Source organism: Gopherus flavomarginatus, chromosome 11, assembly GCF_025201925.1.
Source record: "Gopherus flavomarginatus isolate rGopFla2 chromosome 11, rGopFla2.mat.asm, whole genome shotgun sequence".
Lineage (NCBI taxonomy): Eukaryota > Metazoa > Chordata > Testudines > Testudinidae > Gopherus > Gopherus flavomarginatus.
This window is the reverse complement of record NC_066627.1, coordinates 4512556-4525389: the sequence shown is the minus strand read 5'-3', so window position 1 is coordinate 4525389 and position 12834 is coordinate 4512556. Positions and strand designations below refer to the sequence as shown.

At 69.9% G+C, this 12834-nt stretch overlaps 2 protein-coding genes across 5 annotated transcripts; both read left to right on the top strand.

Moving 5' to 3' along the window:
* Positions 1-380: 380 nt before the first annotated feature.
* PSME2 (proteasome activator subunit 2) lies at positions 381-5433 on the top strand. The gene is made up of 11 exons (XM_050919023.1): positions 381-500; positions 1755-1787; positions 1879-1941; positions 2229-2318; positions 2410-2452; positions 2550-2647; positions 2912-2980; positions 3064-3131; positions 3358-3412; positions 3757-3843; positions 5306-5433. The coding sequence occupies exons 1-11, from the start codon at positions 453-455 to the stop codon at positions 5384-5386; spliced, it is 735 nt and encodes a 244-aa protein (XP_050774980.1). The 5' UTR covers positions 381-452; the 3' UTR covers positions 5387-5433.
* Positions 5434-6171: 738 nt separating this feature from the next.
* Positions 6172-12456, top strand: EMC9 (ER membrane protein complex subunit 9). Of its 4 annotated transcripts, none has more exons than XM_050919045.1 (6): positions 6346-6548; positions 7314-7512; positions 7717-7793; positions 7871-7940; positions 8126-8220; positions 12172-12456. In XM_050919045.1, the coding sequence occupies exons 1-6, from the start codon at positions 6349-6351 to the stop codon at positions 12350-12352; spliced, it is 822 nt and encodes a 273-aa protein (XP_050775002.1). In that variant the 5' UTR covers positions 6346-6348; the 3' UTR covers positions 12353-12456. The 4 variants fall into 4 exon arrangements, with proteins under 4 accessions (XP_050775005.1, XP_050775002.1, XP_050775004.1 ...); XM_050919047.1 differs by having other exon boundaries at positions 6400-6418; XM_050919046.1 differs by lacking the exon at positions 6346-6548 and adding an exon at positions 6597-6633.
* Positions 12457-12834: the final 378 nt, after the last annotated feature.

Here is a 12834-nt window from a genome sequence, read left to right as displayed (position 1 = left end):
CTGGCGGGGGCCGGCAGTGGGGGGACAAGGGGGTGTCAGGGGGACCCCAAGGCTGGCGGGGGCCTGCAGGGGAGGGTAGGGAGGCAGGGCCGGCAGTGGGGGACAAAGGGGTGTCACGGGACCCCAAGGCTGGCGGGGGCCTGCAGGGGAGGGTAGGGAGGCAGGGCCGGCAGTAGAGGACAAGGGGGTGTCAGGGGGACCCCAAGGCTGGCGGGGGCCTGCAGGGGAGGGTAGGGAGGCAGGGCCGGCAGTGGGGGACAAGGGGGTGTCACGGGACCCCAAGGCTGGCGGGGGCCGGCAGTGGGGGGACAAGGGGGTGTCAGGGGGAGCTCAAGGCTGGCGGGGGCCGGCAGGGGGCGCTGGCCGGGCCGGGGCGGGGCGGGGGGCGGGCCGGGCGAAGGGAAATCGAAAGGGGTCCGAGCCGGGCTCCCGCGGACACACAGACCCGGACCATGGCCAAGGCCTGCGCTGTGAAAGTCAGCGGGGAGTCCCGCCGGCAGGTGGGGGGCGAGGCCCCTAGATGGGGGGGTGCAGCGGGGGGCGGCGAGATCGGGGGGGGGCGGCGAGATTGGGGGTGCAGTGGGAGGCGGTGAGATCGGGGGGCGGGTGAGATGGGGGGCCAAGGAGAGGGATGGAAACCGCTCCCCCCAGAACCCCCCAACTCGTGCCTCACCCCCGGGGATCCCCCTTCCGCTTCCCCCCGGGGAATCCCCGAGCCGGCCACGTGCTGCGGGGGCGCCGGCCGGCAGGGGGCGCCGTGGGGCGGGGAAGGGGGCGGCAGGGGTGCGGGGGAGGGGAGAGGTGGGCAGGGGGCCGTGGGGGGCAGAGGGAGGGGCCCAGCGGGGTGTGGGGCACGCGGCCAGCAGGGGCACTGTGCTGTTGGGGGGGTCACCAGGGGGCGCTGTGGAGTGGGGAGGGGGGTTCGCAGGGGGCCGCGGGGGGCAGAGGGAGGGGCCCAGCGGGCTGTGGGGCACGGGGCCAGCAGGGGCACTGTGCTGTGGGGAGGTGTGCTGGCAGGGGGCCACGGGGGGGCAGAGGGAGGGGCCCAGCGGGCTGTGGGGCACAGGGCCAGCAGGGGCACTGTGCTGTGGGAGGGGGGAGTCACCAGGGGGCGCTGTGGGGGGGGCTGGCAGGGGGCGCTGTGGGGGAGAGGTGGGCAGGGGGCTGCAGGGGGCAGAGGGAGGGGCCCAGTGGGCTGTGGGGCATGGGGCCAGCAGGGGCACTGTGCTGTGGGAGGGAGGAGTCACCAGGTGGCGCTGTGGAGTGGGGGTGGTTGGCAGGGGGTGCTGTGGAGTGGGAGGGAGGTGGGCAGGGGGCCGTGGGGGGCAGAGGGAGGGGCCTAGCGGGCTGTGGGGCACGGGGCCAGCAGGGGCACTGTGCTGTGGGAGGGGGGGTCACCAGGGGGCGCTGTGGAGTGGGGGGGAGGTGGGCAGGGGGCCGTGGGGGGCAGAGGGAGGGGCCTAGCGGGCTGTGGGGCACGGGGCCAGCAGGGGCACTGTGGTGTGGGAGGGGGGAGTCACCAGGGGGCGCTGTGGAGTGGGGGGGAGGTGGGCAGGGGGACGTGGGGGGCAGAGGGAGGGGCCCAGCAGGCTGTGGGGCACGGGGCCAGCAGAGGCACTGTGCCGTGTGGAGGGGGGTCACCAGGGGGCGCTGTGGAGTGGGGAGGGGGGTTGGCAGGGGACTTGAGCCCTGTTTTTGCAGCCGTGACCCACCCCAGACTCAGCTGCCTTTTCTTGCTGTCTCCGTGGTTTTAGGTCGAGCTCTTCAGGGAATCTCTCTTCAAGGAGGTAAATCTGCCCCCCATGATTAACTGCCCCCCACTGGGATGAATTGTCCCCCAAATACCGCCTGTGACCCCTCTCTGTCTTCCCCCCCCAGGCTGAGCAATTCCTGTCAACATTTTTACCCCAAAAAATCTTTCAACTGGACAAGTTCCTGAAGGTAAGAACGCCCCCTCCCCGTGCACCCCCAACCCCCCATGCGCTGTCAGTGCCCCCTGGTGCTGGGACCCCACAACCGCCCTGGGGTGCCCCCAGTGTCCCCTGCTTGGATCCCCCCCACCCCACCCTGGGGTCGCCCCAGAACACCCCTGCTGGGCTCCCCACTCTCCCGGCCCTGGGGTCTCCCCCACCCTGTCAGTGCCCCTCAGGTTGGCCCTCACACTCCTGTCCCCCATTTCTCTTCCTCCGGGAGAGTGCCCCCCCCCGATAACTTTACTGTTACTGCAGGAGGATTCACTGAACATCAAGGATCTCTCGACCCTCCGGGCCCCCCTGGATATCCCCATCCCTGACCCGCCCCCCAAGGATGAGGATGAGGTGAGTTTTGGGGTAACCCCCCTCCCCCTGTGTTACGCCACCCCCTGCTGGTGAGGCGCTGACCCATTTCCTGCCCCCTTCCCCCCTCCAGGACTCTAATAACATGGAGACGGATAAGGAGGAGAAGAAGGAGGGTGAGTTTTGGGGTGGTTTTGAGGGGGCATGATTTTGTGGGGGCTGGCTTTGGACTCACCCTCTGTTCTCCTCCTGTATCTCCCCCCCTCCCGTCAGCTCCCAAATGTGGCTACCTGAAGGGCAACGAGGCCATGGTGATGCTGCTGGGCCGGGTCAAGCCAGAGGTGTGGGAGCTGAAGGAGAAATGTGTTTTGGTGAGCCCCCCTGAACCCTCCTCTGCGCTGGTGCTGCGAGGTTCCCTGTAGCAGTGCCCCCAGGGCTGGGAGCTTCCCTGCAATGGTGTCCCCAATGGGTGGCAGTGGGGGATGCCAGGGCTGCGAGCTTCCCCACAGCAGTGCCCCCAGGGCTGGGGGCTTCCCTGCAGTGGGGTCCCCAGTGGGTGTGGGTGGGGGATGCCAGGGCTGCGAGCTTCCCCACAGCAGTGCTCTGGCCCCCTCTCACTGTCTCTCTGTCTCCAGGTCATCACCTGGATCCATCACCTGATCCCCAGAATTGAGGACGGGAATGATTTTGGGGTGGCCATTCAGGTAAGGGCCCCATCGCCCCCCCCCCCAGCCAGTCTCCCCTCTACAGGCACCCCAGTCTCACCCCCATCTCCCCGCTCCTCCAGGAGAAGGTGCTGGAGCGGGTGACGGCCATCAAGACCAAGGTTGAGGGCTTCCAGACAGCCATTTCCAAGTGAGTTTTGCCATCTCCCATCTCTGCCCCAGGGCATTGTGGGTCACACCCCCCCAACCATGTCTCTGCCCCAGGGCATGGTGGGTAATTGCTTACATTGGCTTTCATGGCTCAGGGAATCCTGAGTGATGCTCTACACTGTGGGTAACGCTCTACCCATGGATGTCTGTGCCCCAGGGCACTATGGGTAATGGTCTGGGCCCGCTCTCCCTCTCTCCACCCCCAGATATTTCTCTGAGCGAGGAGATGCTGTGGCGAAGGCTTCGAAGGAGACCCATGTGGTAAGTGATCGGGAGCTGCGAGCTTCCGCACAGCAGTGCCCTGAACCAGGGGCTGGGAGTCTCCAGGGCTGCAAGCTTCCGCACAGCAGTGCCCTGAGACAGGGGGGCTGGGGGTCTCTGGGGCTGTGAGCTCCCCCACAGCAGTACCGTGAGCTGGGGGATTGGGGGGCTCTGGGGCTGTGAGCTTCCCCACAGCAGTGCCCTGAGCCAGGAGGTTGGGGGGGCTTTGAGGTTGCGAGCTTCCCCACAGCAGTGCCCTGAGCTGTGGGGTTGGAAGGTTCTGGGGCTGTGAGTTTCCCCACAGCAGTGCCCCAGTCAGGCTAACCGGTGTCCCCTGCCCCCAGATGGATTACCGGACTCTGGTCCACGAGCGGGACGAGGTGATCTATGGGGAGATCCGGACCATGGTGCTGGACATTCGGGGCTTCTATGTGAGTATGGGGGGCTGGGAATGGGGAGGGGACCCCAGGGGATGTGGTTCTGTGGGGGGCCCAGTGAGAGCTGGGGGGCAGGGAACGGGGAGGGGACCCCAGTGGGTGTGGTTCTGTGGGGGTCTCAGTGAGGGCTGGGGGACAGGGAACGGGGAGGGGACGCCAGGGGGTGTGGTTTGGTGGGGGGCCCAGTGAGGGCTGGGGGGCAGGGAACGGGGAGGGGACGCCAGGGGGTGTGGTTCGGTGGGGGCCCAGTGAGGGCTGGAGGGCGGGGAATGGGGAGGGGACCCCAGGGGGTGTGGTTCGGTGGGGGGCCCAGTGAGGGCTGGGGGGCGGGGAACGGGGAGGGGACGCCAGGGGGTGTGGTTCGGTGGGGGGCCCAGTGAGGGCTGGGGGGCGGGGAACGGGGAGGGGACGCCAGGGGGTGTGGTTCGGTGGGGGGCCCAGTGAGGGCTGGGGGGCGGGGAATGGGGAGGGGACCCCAGGGGGTGTGGTTTGGTGGGGGCCCAGTGAGGGCTGGAGGGCAGGGAACGGGGAGGGGAGCCCGAGGGGGTGGTTTGGTGGGGGGCCCAGTGAGGGCTGGGGGGCAGGGAACGGGGAGGGGACGCCAGGGGGTGTGGTTCGGTGGGGGGCCCAGTGAGGGCTGGAGGGCGGGGAATGGGGAGGGGACCCCAGGGGGTGTGGTTCGGTGGGGGGCCCAGTGAGGGCTGGGGGGCGGGGAACGGGGAGGGGACGCCAGGGGGTGTGGTTCGGTGGGGGGCCCAGTGAGGGCTGGGGGGCGGGGAATGGGGAGGGGACGCCAGGGGGTGTGGTTCGGTGGGGGGCCCAGTGAGGGCTGGGGGGCGGGGAATGGGGAGGGGACCCCAGGGGGGTGTGGTTTGGTGGGGGCCCAGTGAGGGCTGGAGGGCAGGGAACGGGGAGGGGAGCCCGAGGGGGTGGTTTGGTGGGGGGCCCAGTGAGGGCTGGGGGGCAGGGAACGGGGAGGGGACCCCAGGGGTGGTTCGGTGGGGGCCCAGTGAGGGCTGGGGGGCGGGGGAACAGGGGGGGACCCCAGGGGTGTGGTTCAGTGGGGGGCCCAGTGAGGGCTGGGGGGGCGGGGAACGGGGAGGGGACCCCAGGGGTGGTTCGGTGGGGGGCCCAGTGAGGGCTGGGGGGCGGGGAACGGGGAGGGGACCCCAGGGGTGGTTCGGTGGGGGGCCCAGTGAGGGCTGGGGGGCGGGGAACGGGGGGGGGGACCCCAGGGGTGTGGTTCGGTGGGGGCCCAGTGAGGGCTGGGGGGCGGGGAACGGGGAGGGGACCCCAGGGGTGGTTCGGTGGGGGCCCAGTGAGGGCTGGGGGGCGGGGAACGGGGAGGGGACCCCAGGGGTGGTTCGGTGGGGGTCTCCGAGGGGGGGTTGGTTCAGGGGGGAATCTCTCAGTGGGGGTTTCTCTGCCCCCCTCGAGCTCTGTGTCTGCCCCCCAGGCTGAGCTCTATCACATCCTCACCCAGAACCTGGAGAAGCTGACAAACCCCAAGGGCGAGGAGAAGCCGTCCATGTACTGAGGGGCCGGGGCCCCAACCAGACTGCAAATAAATGGGTCCCCCCGAAACCTGCCTCCTGTGTTGGTGTCGCCCCTGGGGCATTGTGGGGAATGGCCCCCCCGGCTCCTGGCCCCCGGAGCATTGTGGGGAATGGACCCCCCGGCTCCCAGCCCCCAGGACATTGTGGGAACGCCCCCCCCCGGGTCCTGGCCCCCGGGGCATTGTGGGGAATGGGCCCCCTGGCTCCCGGCCCCCAGGACATTGTGGGAACGGTCCCGCCCCCGGGTCCTGGCCCCCGGGGCATTGTGGGGAATGGGCTCCTCCTTGCCTGGGGCATTGTGGGGAACGGCCCCCCCGGGTCCCGGCCCCCAGGGCATTGTGGGGAATGGACCCCCCGGCTCCCAGCCCCCAGGGCATTGTGGTGAACGGGCCTCCCAGGTCCCGGCCCCCCAGGACATTGTGGGAACGGCCCCTCCCCGGGTCCCGGCCCCCAGGGCATTGTGGGAACGGGCCCTCCCCGGGTCCCAGCCCCTGGGGCATTGTGGTGAACGGGCCCCCCAGGTCCCGGCCCCCCAGGACATTGTGGGAACGGCCCCTCCCCGGGTCCCGGCCCCCAGGGCATTGTGGGAACGGGCCCTCCCCGGGTCCCAGCCCCTGGGGCATTGTGGTGAACGGGCCCCCCAGGTCCCGGCCCCCCGGGACATTGTGGGAACGGCCCCTCCCCGGGTCCCGGCCCCCAGGGCATTGTGGGGAATGGGCCCCCCCCTGGGGCATTGTGGGAACGGGCCCTTTAGCAGCTGGCTCCCAGGGCATTGTGGGTAAAGCACCGTGGCCCTTAGATTAGCATCTGTGCCCCAGAGCATCGTGGGTGGTGCCTGTCCTCCCCCTTGAGCCTAGACAATTGTGCCCCTCCCCGCGTGTTAGCATGTGTGCCCCAGGGCATGGTGGGTAACTCCCGTAGCCCCGCCCCATGGGGCGGGGATATGTCTTTTCCGGGTTCGGCTGAGCCTGGGGCCGCTCTAGGCGCCGCCTCTATGGCTCTGGAGGCCCGGAGTGGGCACGGTCGGGAGGGGGCGGCACTCAGCCAATCGACGAAGAGAGCAGAGGCCCCATGCCTTTGTGGGGAGGGTGCACTGGCCAATCAGGACTCAGAGAACCAAAGCGCACAATCGAGACGCGATTGGTCTGTAGCCAGCCAATCAGAGGGCGAGGGGGCAGCCGGGGACCCTGACAAGCAGTAGCCTGGGGGGGCTCAGTGCAGGGGGAAGGTGGGAGCCCGGGGGGGGGGGGCTGCCGGTTGCGGGGCCAGGGCTGGCAGGGGGTTGGGGGGCTGGGCTGGCGGGGGCTGCGGGTTGGGGGGCTGGGGGGCCAGGGCTGGGCTGGTGGGGGGCTGCGGGTGGGGGGGCTGCGGGGCCAGGGCTGGGCTAGCAGGGCTGGGCTGGCGGGGGCTGCGGGTTGGGGGGCTGCGGGGCCAGGGCTGGGCTAGCAGGGCTGGGCTGGCGGGGGCTGCGGGTTGGGGGGCAGGGCTGGGCTGGCGGGGGCTGCGGGTTGGGGGGCAGGGCTGGGCTGGCAGGGGCTGCGGGCTGGGGGGCAGGGCTGGGCTGGCGGGGGCTGCAGGTTGGGGGGCAGGGCTGGGCTAGCGGGGGCTGCGGGTTGGGGGGCTGGGGGGCAGGACTGGGCTGGCGGGGGCTGCAGGTTGGGGGGCAGGGCTGGGCTGGCGGGGGCTGCAGGTTGGGGGGCTGGGGGCAGGGCTGGGCTGGCAGGGGCTGCGGGTTGGGGGGCTGGGGGCAGGGCTGGGCTAGCGGGGGGCTGCGGGTTGGGGGGCTGGGGGGCAGGGCTGGGCTAGTGGGGGCTGTGGGTTGGGGGGGCTGCAGGTTGGGGGGCCCAGGGCTGGGCTGCGGGTCAGGAGTGAGGGCACCGGCTGCGTTAACCCTTTGCTGCCTGGCAGGATGGGCGAGGTGGAGGTCTCCGCTCTGGCCTATGCCAAGATGTGCCTCCACGCCGCCCGGCACCCCCACGCCACCATCAATGGGCTGCTCCTGGGGCTCCGGGGGGGCCCCCCCGAGTGTCTGTTCCTCACCGACTGCGTCCCCCTTTTCCACAGCAACTTGGCTCTCAGCGTCATGCTGGAGGTGGCGCTAAATCAGGTGGGCAGCAGGGGGCGCCATGGGGCGGGGGTGTTGGGGGCTGGGCAGGGGGCTCTGTGTGGGGTGGGGGGCAGTGGGGAGCAGCGGGGGCGCTCTGTGAGGGGGCAGTGGGGGGGCACCAGGCAGCAGGGGGGCTCAGTGGGGGGGCACCAGGCGGGCTCCGTATGGGGCACGCTCCCTTCTTGACCTCTCCTCTCCCCCCAGGTTGATCTGTGGGCGTCCCGCTCTAACCTGCTGGTGGCTGGGTACTACCAGGCCAATGCCAGGCTGGACGACATGAGGTAACTTTAGGGGTTCCCAGGGGGGCAGGGAGGGGGTCTCCATTCCCCCCTGACATCTCTCCTGCCCCCCCCTGTAGCCCCACCCCTCTGGCTCTGAAGATGGCTGGACGCCTGGCCGAGTTCTTTGAGGGTGCTGTATTGATCATGGTGAGATTTGGGGTTTAGGGGGGCTGGAGTGGGCCCCCAGGGGAAGGGGGTGTGTGTGGGGGGCTGTGAGCAGGGACCCCCTGGGGGTGCCTACAGAGAGTGGGGGGGCTGTGATTGACATTTAGGGGGTGGGGGGGTCTGCCCCGTGTGCCCCCTCAACTGTCCCCCTTCTCCTTCCCCCCCAGCTGGATAACCAGAAACTGACTCTGAACCCCCGTGTGCCCCCCATCATTGTGCTGGAGCAGCGAGATCGGCACTGGCTCCCCAAGGACAAGAACCTGTGAGTGAGGTTCCCCCTAAACCTGCGATGGGCCCCCATGCTACCCAGTCCCTGGGAATGGGACCCAGGAGTCTCGGACAGTGCCCCCCACACTGCCCAGCCCTCAGAGTGACTGGGGATGGGACCCAGGCATCCGGGACAGCTTCCCTCACACTGCCCAGCCCTCAGAGTGACTGGGGATGGGACCCAGGCATCCGGGACGGTGCCCCCCACACTGCCCAGCCCTCAGAGTGACTGGGGATGGGACCCAGGCATCCGGGACAGTGGGACGGTGCCCCCCACACTGCCCAGCCCTCAGAGTGACTGGGGATGGGATCCAGGCCTCCGGGACGGTGCACCCCACACTGCCCAGCCCTCAGAGTGACGGGGATGGGACCCAGGCCTATGGGACGGTGCCCCCCACACTGCCCAGCCCTCAGAGTAACCGGGGACAGGACCCAGGCATCCGGGACGGTGCACCCCATGGTCCCAGCCCTCAGGGTGACGGGGATGGGACCCAGGCCTCCGGGACGGTGCACCCCATGGTCCCAGCCCTCAGGGTGACCAGGGATGGGACCCAGGCCTGCGGGACGGTGCCCCCCACACTGCCCAGCCCTCAGAGTGACTGGGGATGGGACCCAGGCATCCGGGACAGCTTGCCCCACACTCCCAGCCCTCAGGGTGACTGGGGATGGGACCCCGGTGTCCGGGACATCACCCCCCCATGCTCCCAGTCCTCAGGGTGACTGGGGATGGGACCCCGGCGTCCAGGACTTACCTTGCCCCCCATGCTCCCAGCCCTCAGGGTGACTGGGGATGGGACCCCGGCGTCCAGGACTTACCTTGCCCCACACTCCCAGCCCTCAGTGTGACTGGGGATGGGACCCCGGCGTCCGGGACAGCTTGCCCCCCATGCTCCCAGCCCTCAGGGTGACTGGGGATGGGACCCCGGCGTCCGGGACATCACCCTCCATGCTCCCAGCCCTCAGGGTGACTGGGGATGGGACCCCGGCGTCCGGGACAGCGCCCCACACTCCCAGCCCTCAGGGTGATGGGGATGGGACCCCGGCGTCCGGGACATCACCCCCCCATGCTCCCAGCCCTCAGGGTGACTGGGGATGGGACCCCGGCGTCCGGGACAGCTTGCCCCACACTCCCAGCTCTCAGGGTGACTAGGGATGGGACCCCGGCGTCTGGGACAGCTTGCCCCCCATGCTCCCAGCCCTCAGGGTGACTGGGGATGGGACCCCGGCGTCCGGGACAGCGCCCCACACTCCCAGCCCTCAGGGTGATGGGGATGGGACCCCGGCGTCCGGGACATCACCCCCCCATGCTCCCAGCCCTCAGGGTGACTGGGGATGGGACCCCGGCGTCCGGGACAGCTTGCCCCCCCATGCTCCCAGCCCTCAGGGTGACTGGGGATGGGACCCCGGCGTCCGGGACAGCTTCCCTCACACTGCCCAGCCCTCAGAGTGACTGGGGATGGGACCCCGGCGTCCGGGACAGCGCCCCACACTCCCAGCCCTCAGGGTGACGGGGATGGGACCCCGGTGTCCGGGACAGCGCCCCACACTCCCAGCCCTCAGGGTGACTGGGGATGGGACCCCGGCGTCCGGGACAGCCCCCGACACTGCCCAGCCCTCAGGGTGACTGGGGATGGGACCCCGGCGTCCGGGACAGCGCCCCACACTCCCAGCCCTCAGGGTGACTGGGGATGGGACCCCGGTGTCTGGGACAGCCCCCCACACTCCCAGCCCTTAGGGTGACGGTGATGGGACCCCGGTGTCTGGGACAGCCCCCCACACTCCCAGCCCTCAGGGTGACGGGGATGGGACCCCGGTGTCCGGGACAGCCCCCCACACTCCCAGCCCTCAGGGTGACGGGGATGGGACCCCGGCGTCCGGGACATCACCCCCCCATGCTCCCAGCCCTCAGGGTGACTGGGGATGGGACCCCGGCGTCCGGGACAGCGCCCCCCATGCTCCCAGCCCTCAGGGTGACGGGGATGGGACCCCGGCGTCCGGGACATCACCCCCCCCATGCTCCCAGCCCTCAGGGTGACTGGGGATGGGACCCCGGCGTCCGGGACAGCTTGCCCCCCATGCTCCCAGCCCTCAGGGTGACTGGGGATGGGACCCCGGCGTCCGGGACAGCTTCCCTCACACTGCCCAGCCCTCAGAGTGACTGGGGATGGGACCCCGGCGTCCGGGACAGCGCCCCACACTCCCAGCCCTCAGGGTGACTGGGGATGGGACCCCGGCGTCCGGGACAGCCCCCCACACTGCCCAGCCCTCAGGGTGACTGGGGATGGGACCCCGGCGTCCGGGACAGCGCCCCACACTCCCAGCCCTCAGGGTGACTGGGGATGGGACCCCGGTGTCTGGGACAGCCCCCCACACTCCCAGCCCTTAGGGTGACGGTGATGGGACCCCGGTGTCTGGGACAGCCCCCCACACTCCCAGCCCTCAGGGTGACGGGGATGGGACCCCGGTGTCCGGGACAGCCCCCCACACTCCCAGCCCTCAGGGTGACGGGGATGGGACCCCGGCGTCCGGGACATCACCCCCCCATGCTCCCAGCCCTCAGGGTGACTGGGGATGGGACCCCGGCGTCCGGGACAGCGCCCCCCATGCTCCCAGCCCTCAGGGTGACGGGGATGGGACCCCGGCGTCCGGGACAGCACCCCCCCATGCTCCCAGCCCTCAGGGTGACGGGGATGGGACCCCGGTGTCCGGGACAGCGCCCCACACTCCCAGCCCTCAGGGTGACGGGGATGGGACCCCGGCGTCCAGGACATCGCCCCCCCCATGCTCCCAGCCCTCAGGGTGACGGGGATGGGACCCCGGCGTCCGGGACAGCTTGCCCCCCATGCTCCCAGCCCTCAGGGTGATGGGGATGGGACCCCGGCGTCCGGGACAGCTTGCCCCCCATGCTCCCAGCCCTCAGGGTGACTGGGATGGGACCCCGGCGTCCGGGACATCACCCCCCATGCTCCCAGCCGTCAGGGTGACTGGGGATGGGACCCCGGCGTCCGGGACATCGCCCCCCCATGCTCCCAGCCCTCAGGGTGACGGGGATGGGACCCCGGCGTCCGGGACATCACTCCCCCCATGCTCCCAGCCCTCAGGGTGACTGGGGATGGGACCCCGGCGTCCGGGACAGCTTGCCCCCCATGCTCCCAGCCCTCAGGGTGATGGGGATGGGACCCCGGCGTCCGGGACAGCTTGCCCCCCATGCTCCCAGCCCTCAGGGTGACGGGGATGGGACCCCGGCGTCCGGGACATCACCCCCCCATGCTCCCAGCCCTCAGGGTGACGGGGATGGGACCCCGGCGTCCGGGACAGCTTGCCCCCCATGCTCCCAGCCCTCAGGGTGACGGGGATGGGACCCCGGCGTCCGGGACATCACCCCCCCCATGCTCCCAGCCCTCAGGGTGACGGGGATGGGACCCCGGCGTCCGGGACATCACCCCCCCATGCTCCCAGCCCTCAGGGTGACGGGGATGGGACCCCGGTGTCCGGGACATCGCCCCCCCATGCTCCCAGCCCTCAGGGTGACGGGGATGGGACCCCGGCGTCCGGGACAGCACCCCCCATGCTCCCAGCCCTCAGGGTGACGGGGATGGGACCCCGGCGTCCGGGACAGCACCCCCCATGCTCCCAGCCCTCAGGGTGACGGGGATGGGACCCCGGTGTCCGGGACAGCACCCCCCATGCTCCCAGCCCTCAGGGTGACGGGGATGGGACCCCGGCGTCCGGGACAGCTTGCCCCCCATGCTCCCAGCCCTCAGGGTGATGGGGATGGGACCCCGGCGTCCGGGACATCACCCCCCCCATGCTCCCAGCCCTCAGGGTGATGGGGATGGGACCCCGGCGTCCGGGACAGCTTGCCCCCCATGCTCCCAGCCCTCAGGGTGACGGGGATGGGACCCCGGCGTCCGGGACTTACCTTGCCCCCTCCCGTCTCTTTCAGAGTCATGTGGCGCAACTGGGAATCCTCCCGCCACATTTGCAAGTCCCTGCTGGAGGCTAAAGCTCACACCCAATTGGTTGACTTTGATGCCCACCTTGATGACATCAGACAGGACTGGACCAATCAGCACCTCAACACTGAGATCGCCCGGCTGGTGTCTGTCGCCAATGGCAGCGCCTGAGGGACCCTATTGGCTGGCCTAGGAAACCGGGGCTGTATTCTGATTGGACTGCTTGGAACAATGGCACAACCCCATTCGCTGGCCCCAGTAAAGACTCAACTGACTTTCACGGAGTCCTTTATATTTATTCCACCCATTCCCCTCCCCCCAGAGTGGCCCCGCCCCCAGTGAGCCCAGACTCCTCCCCCTTGGCCTCACATCAGCCCCCAAGTGCTAAATTTAGGTCCCTTTTTTAGCTACGTTTTTGCAGATTTCACCAAGTTTTTTAGTTTGGCCTTTAATTTCCTTTGGGCCCTTTGTCTCTTTCCTTTTTGGCACCTGACTGGTCTGTCGTTTTCCCAGCATCCTCCTCCCCCTAGGCGATGGGCGTTGGACAGCAAAAACCGAAGACCACTCAGTGCCCCAAACCTCCTGCCATGCAAAATGCGACCGTAAAAACCCCAAGGAAATGTCTGGTCACCACCGGCCTCCCACCCAGCAGA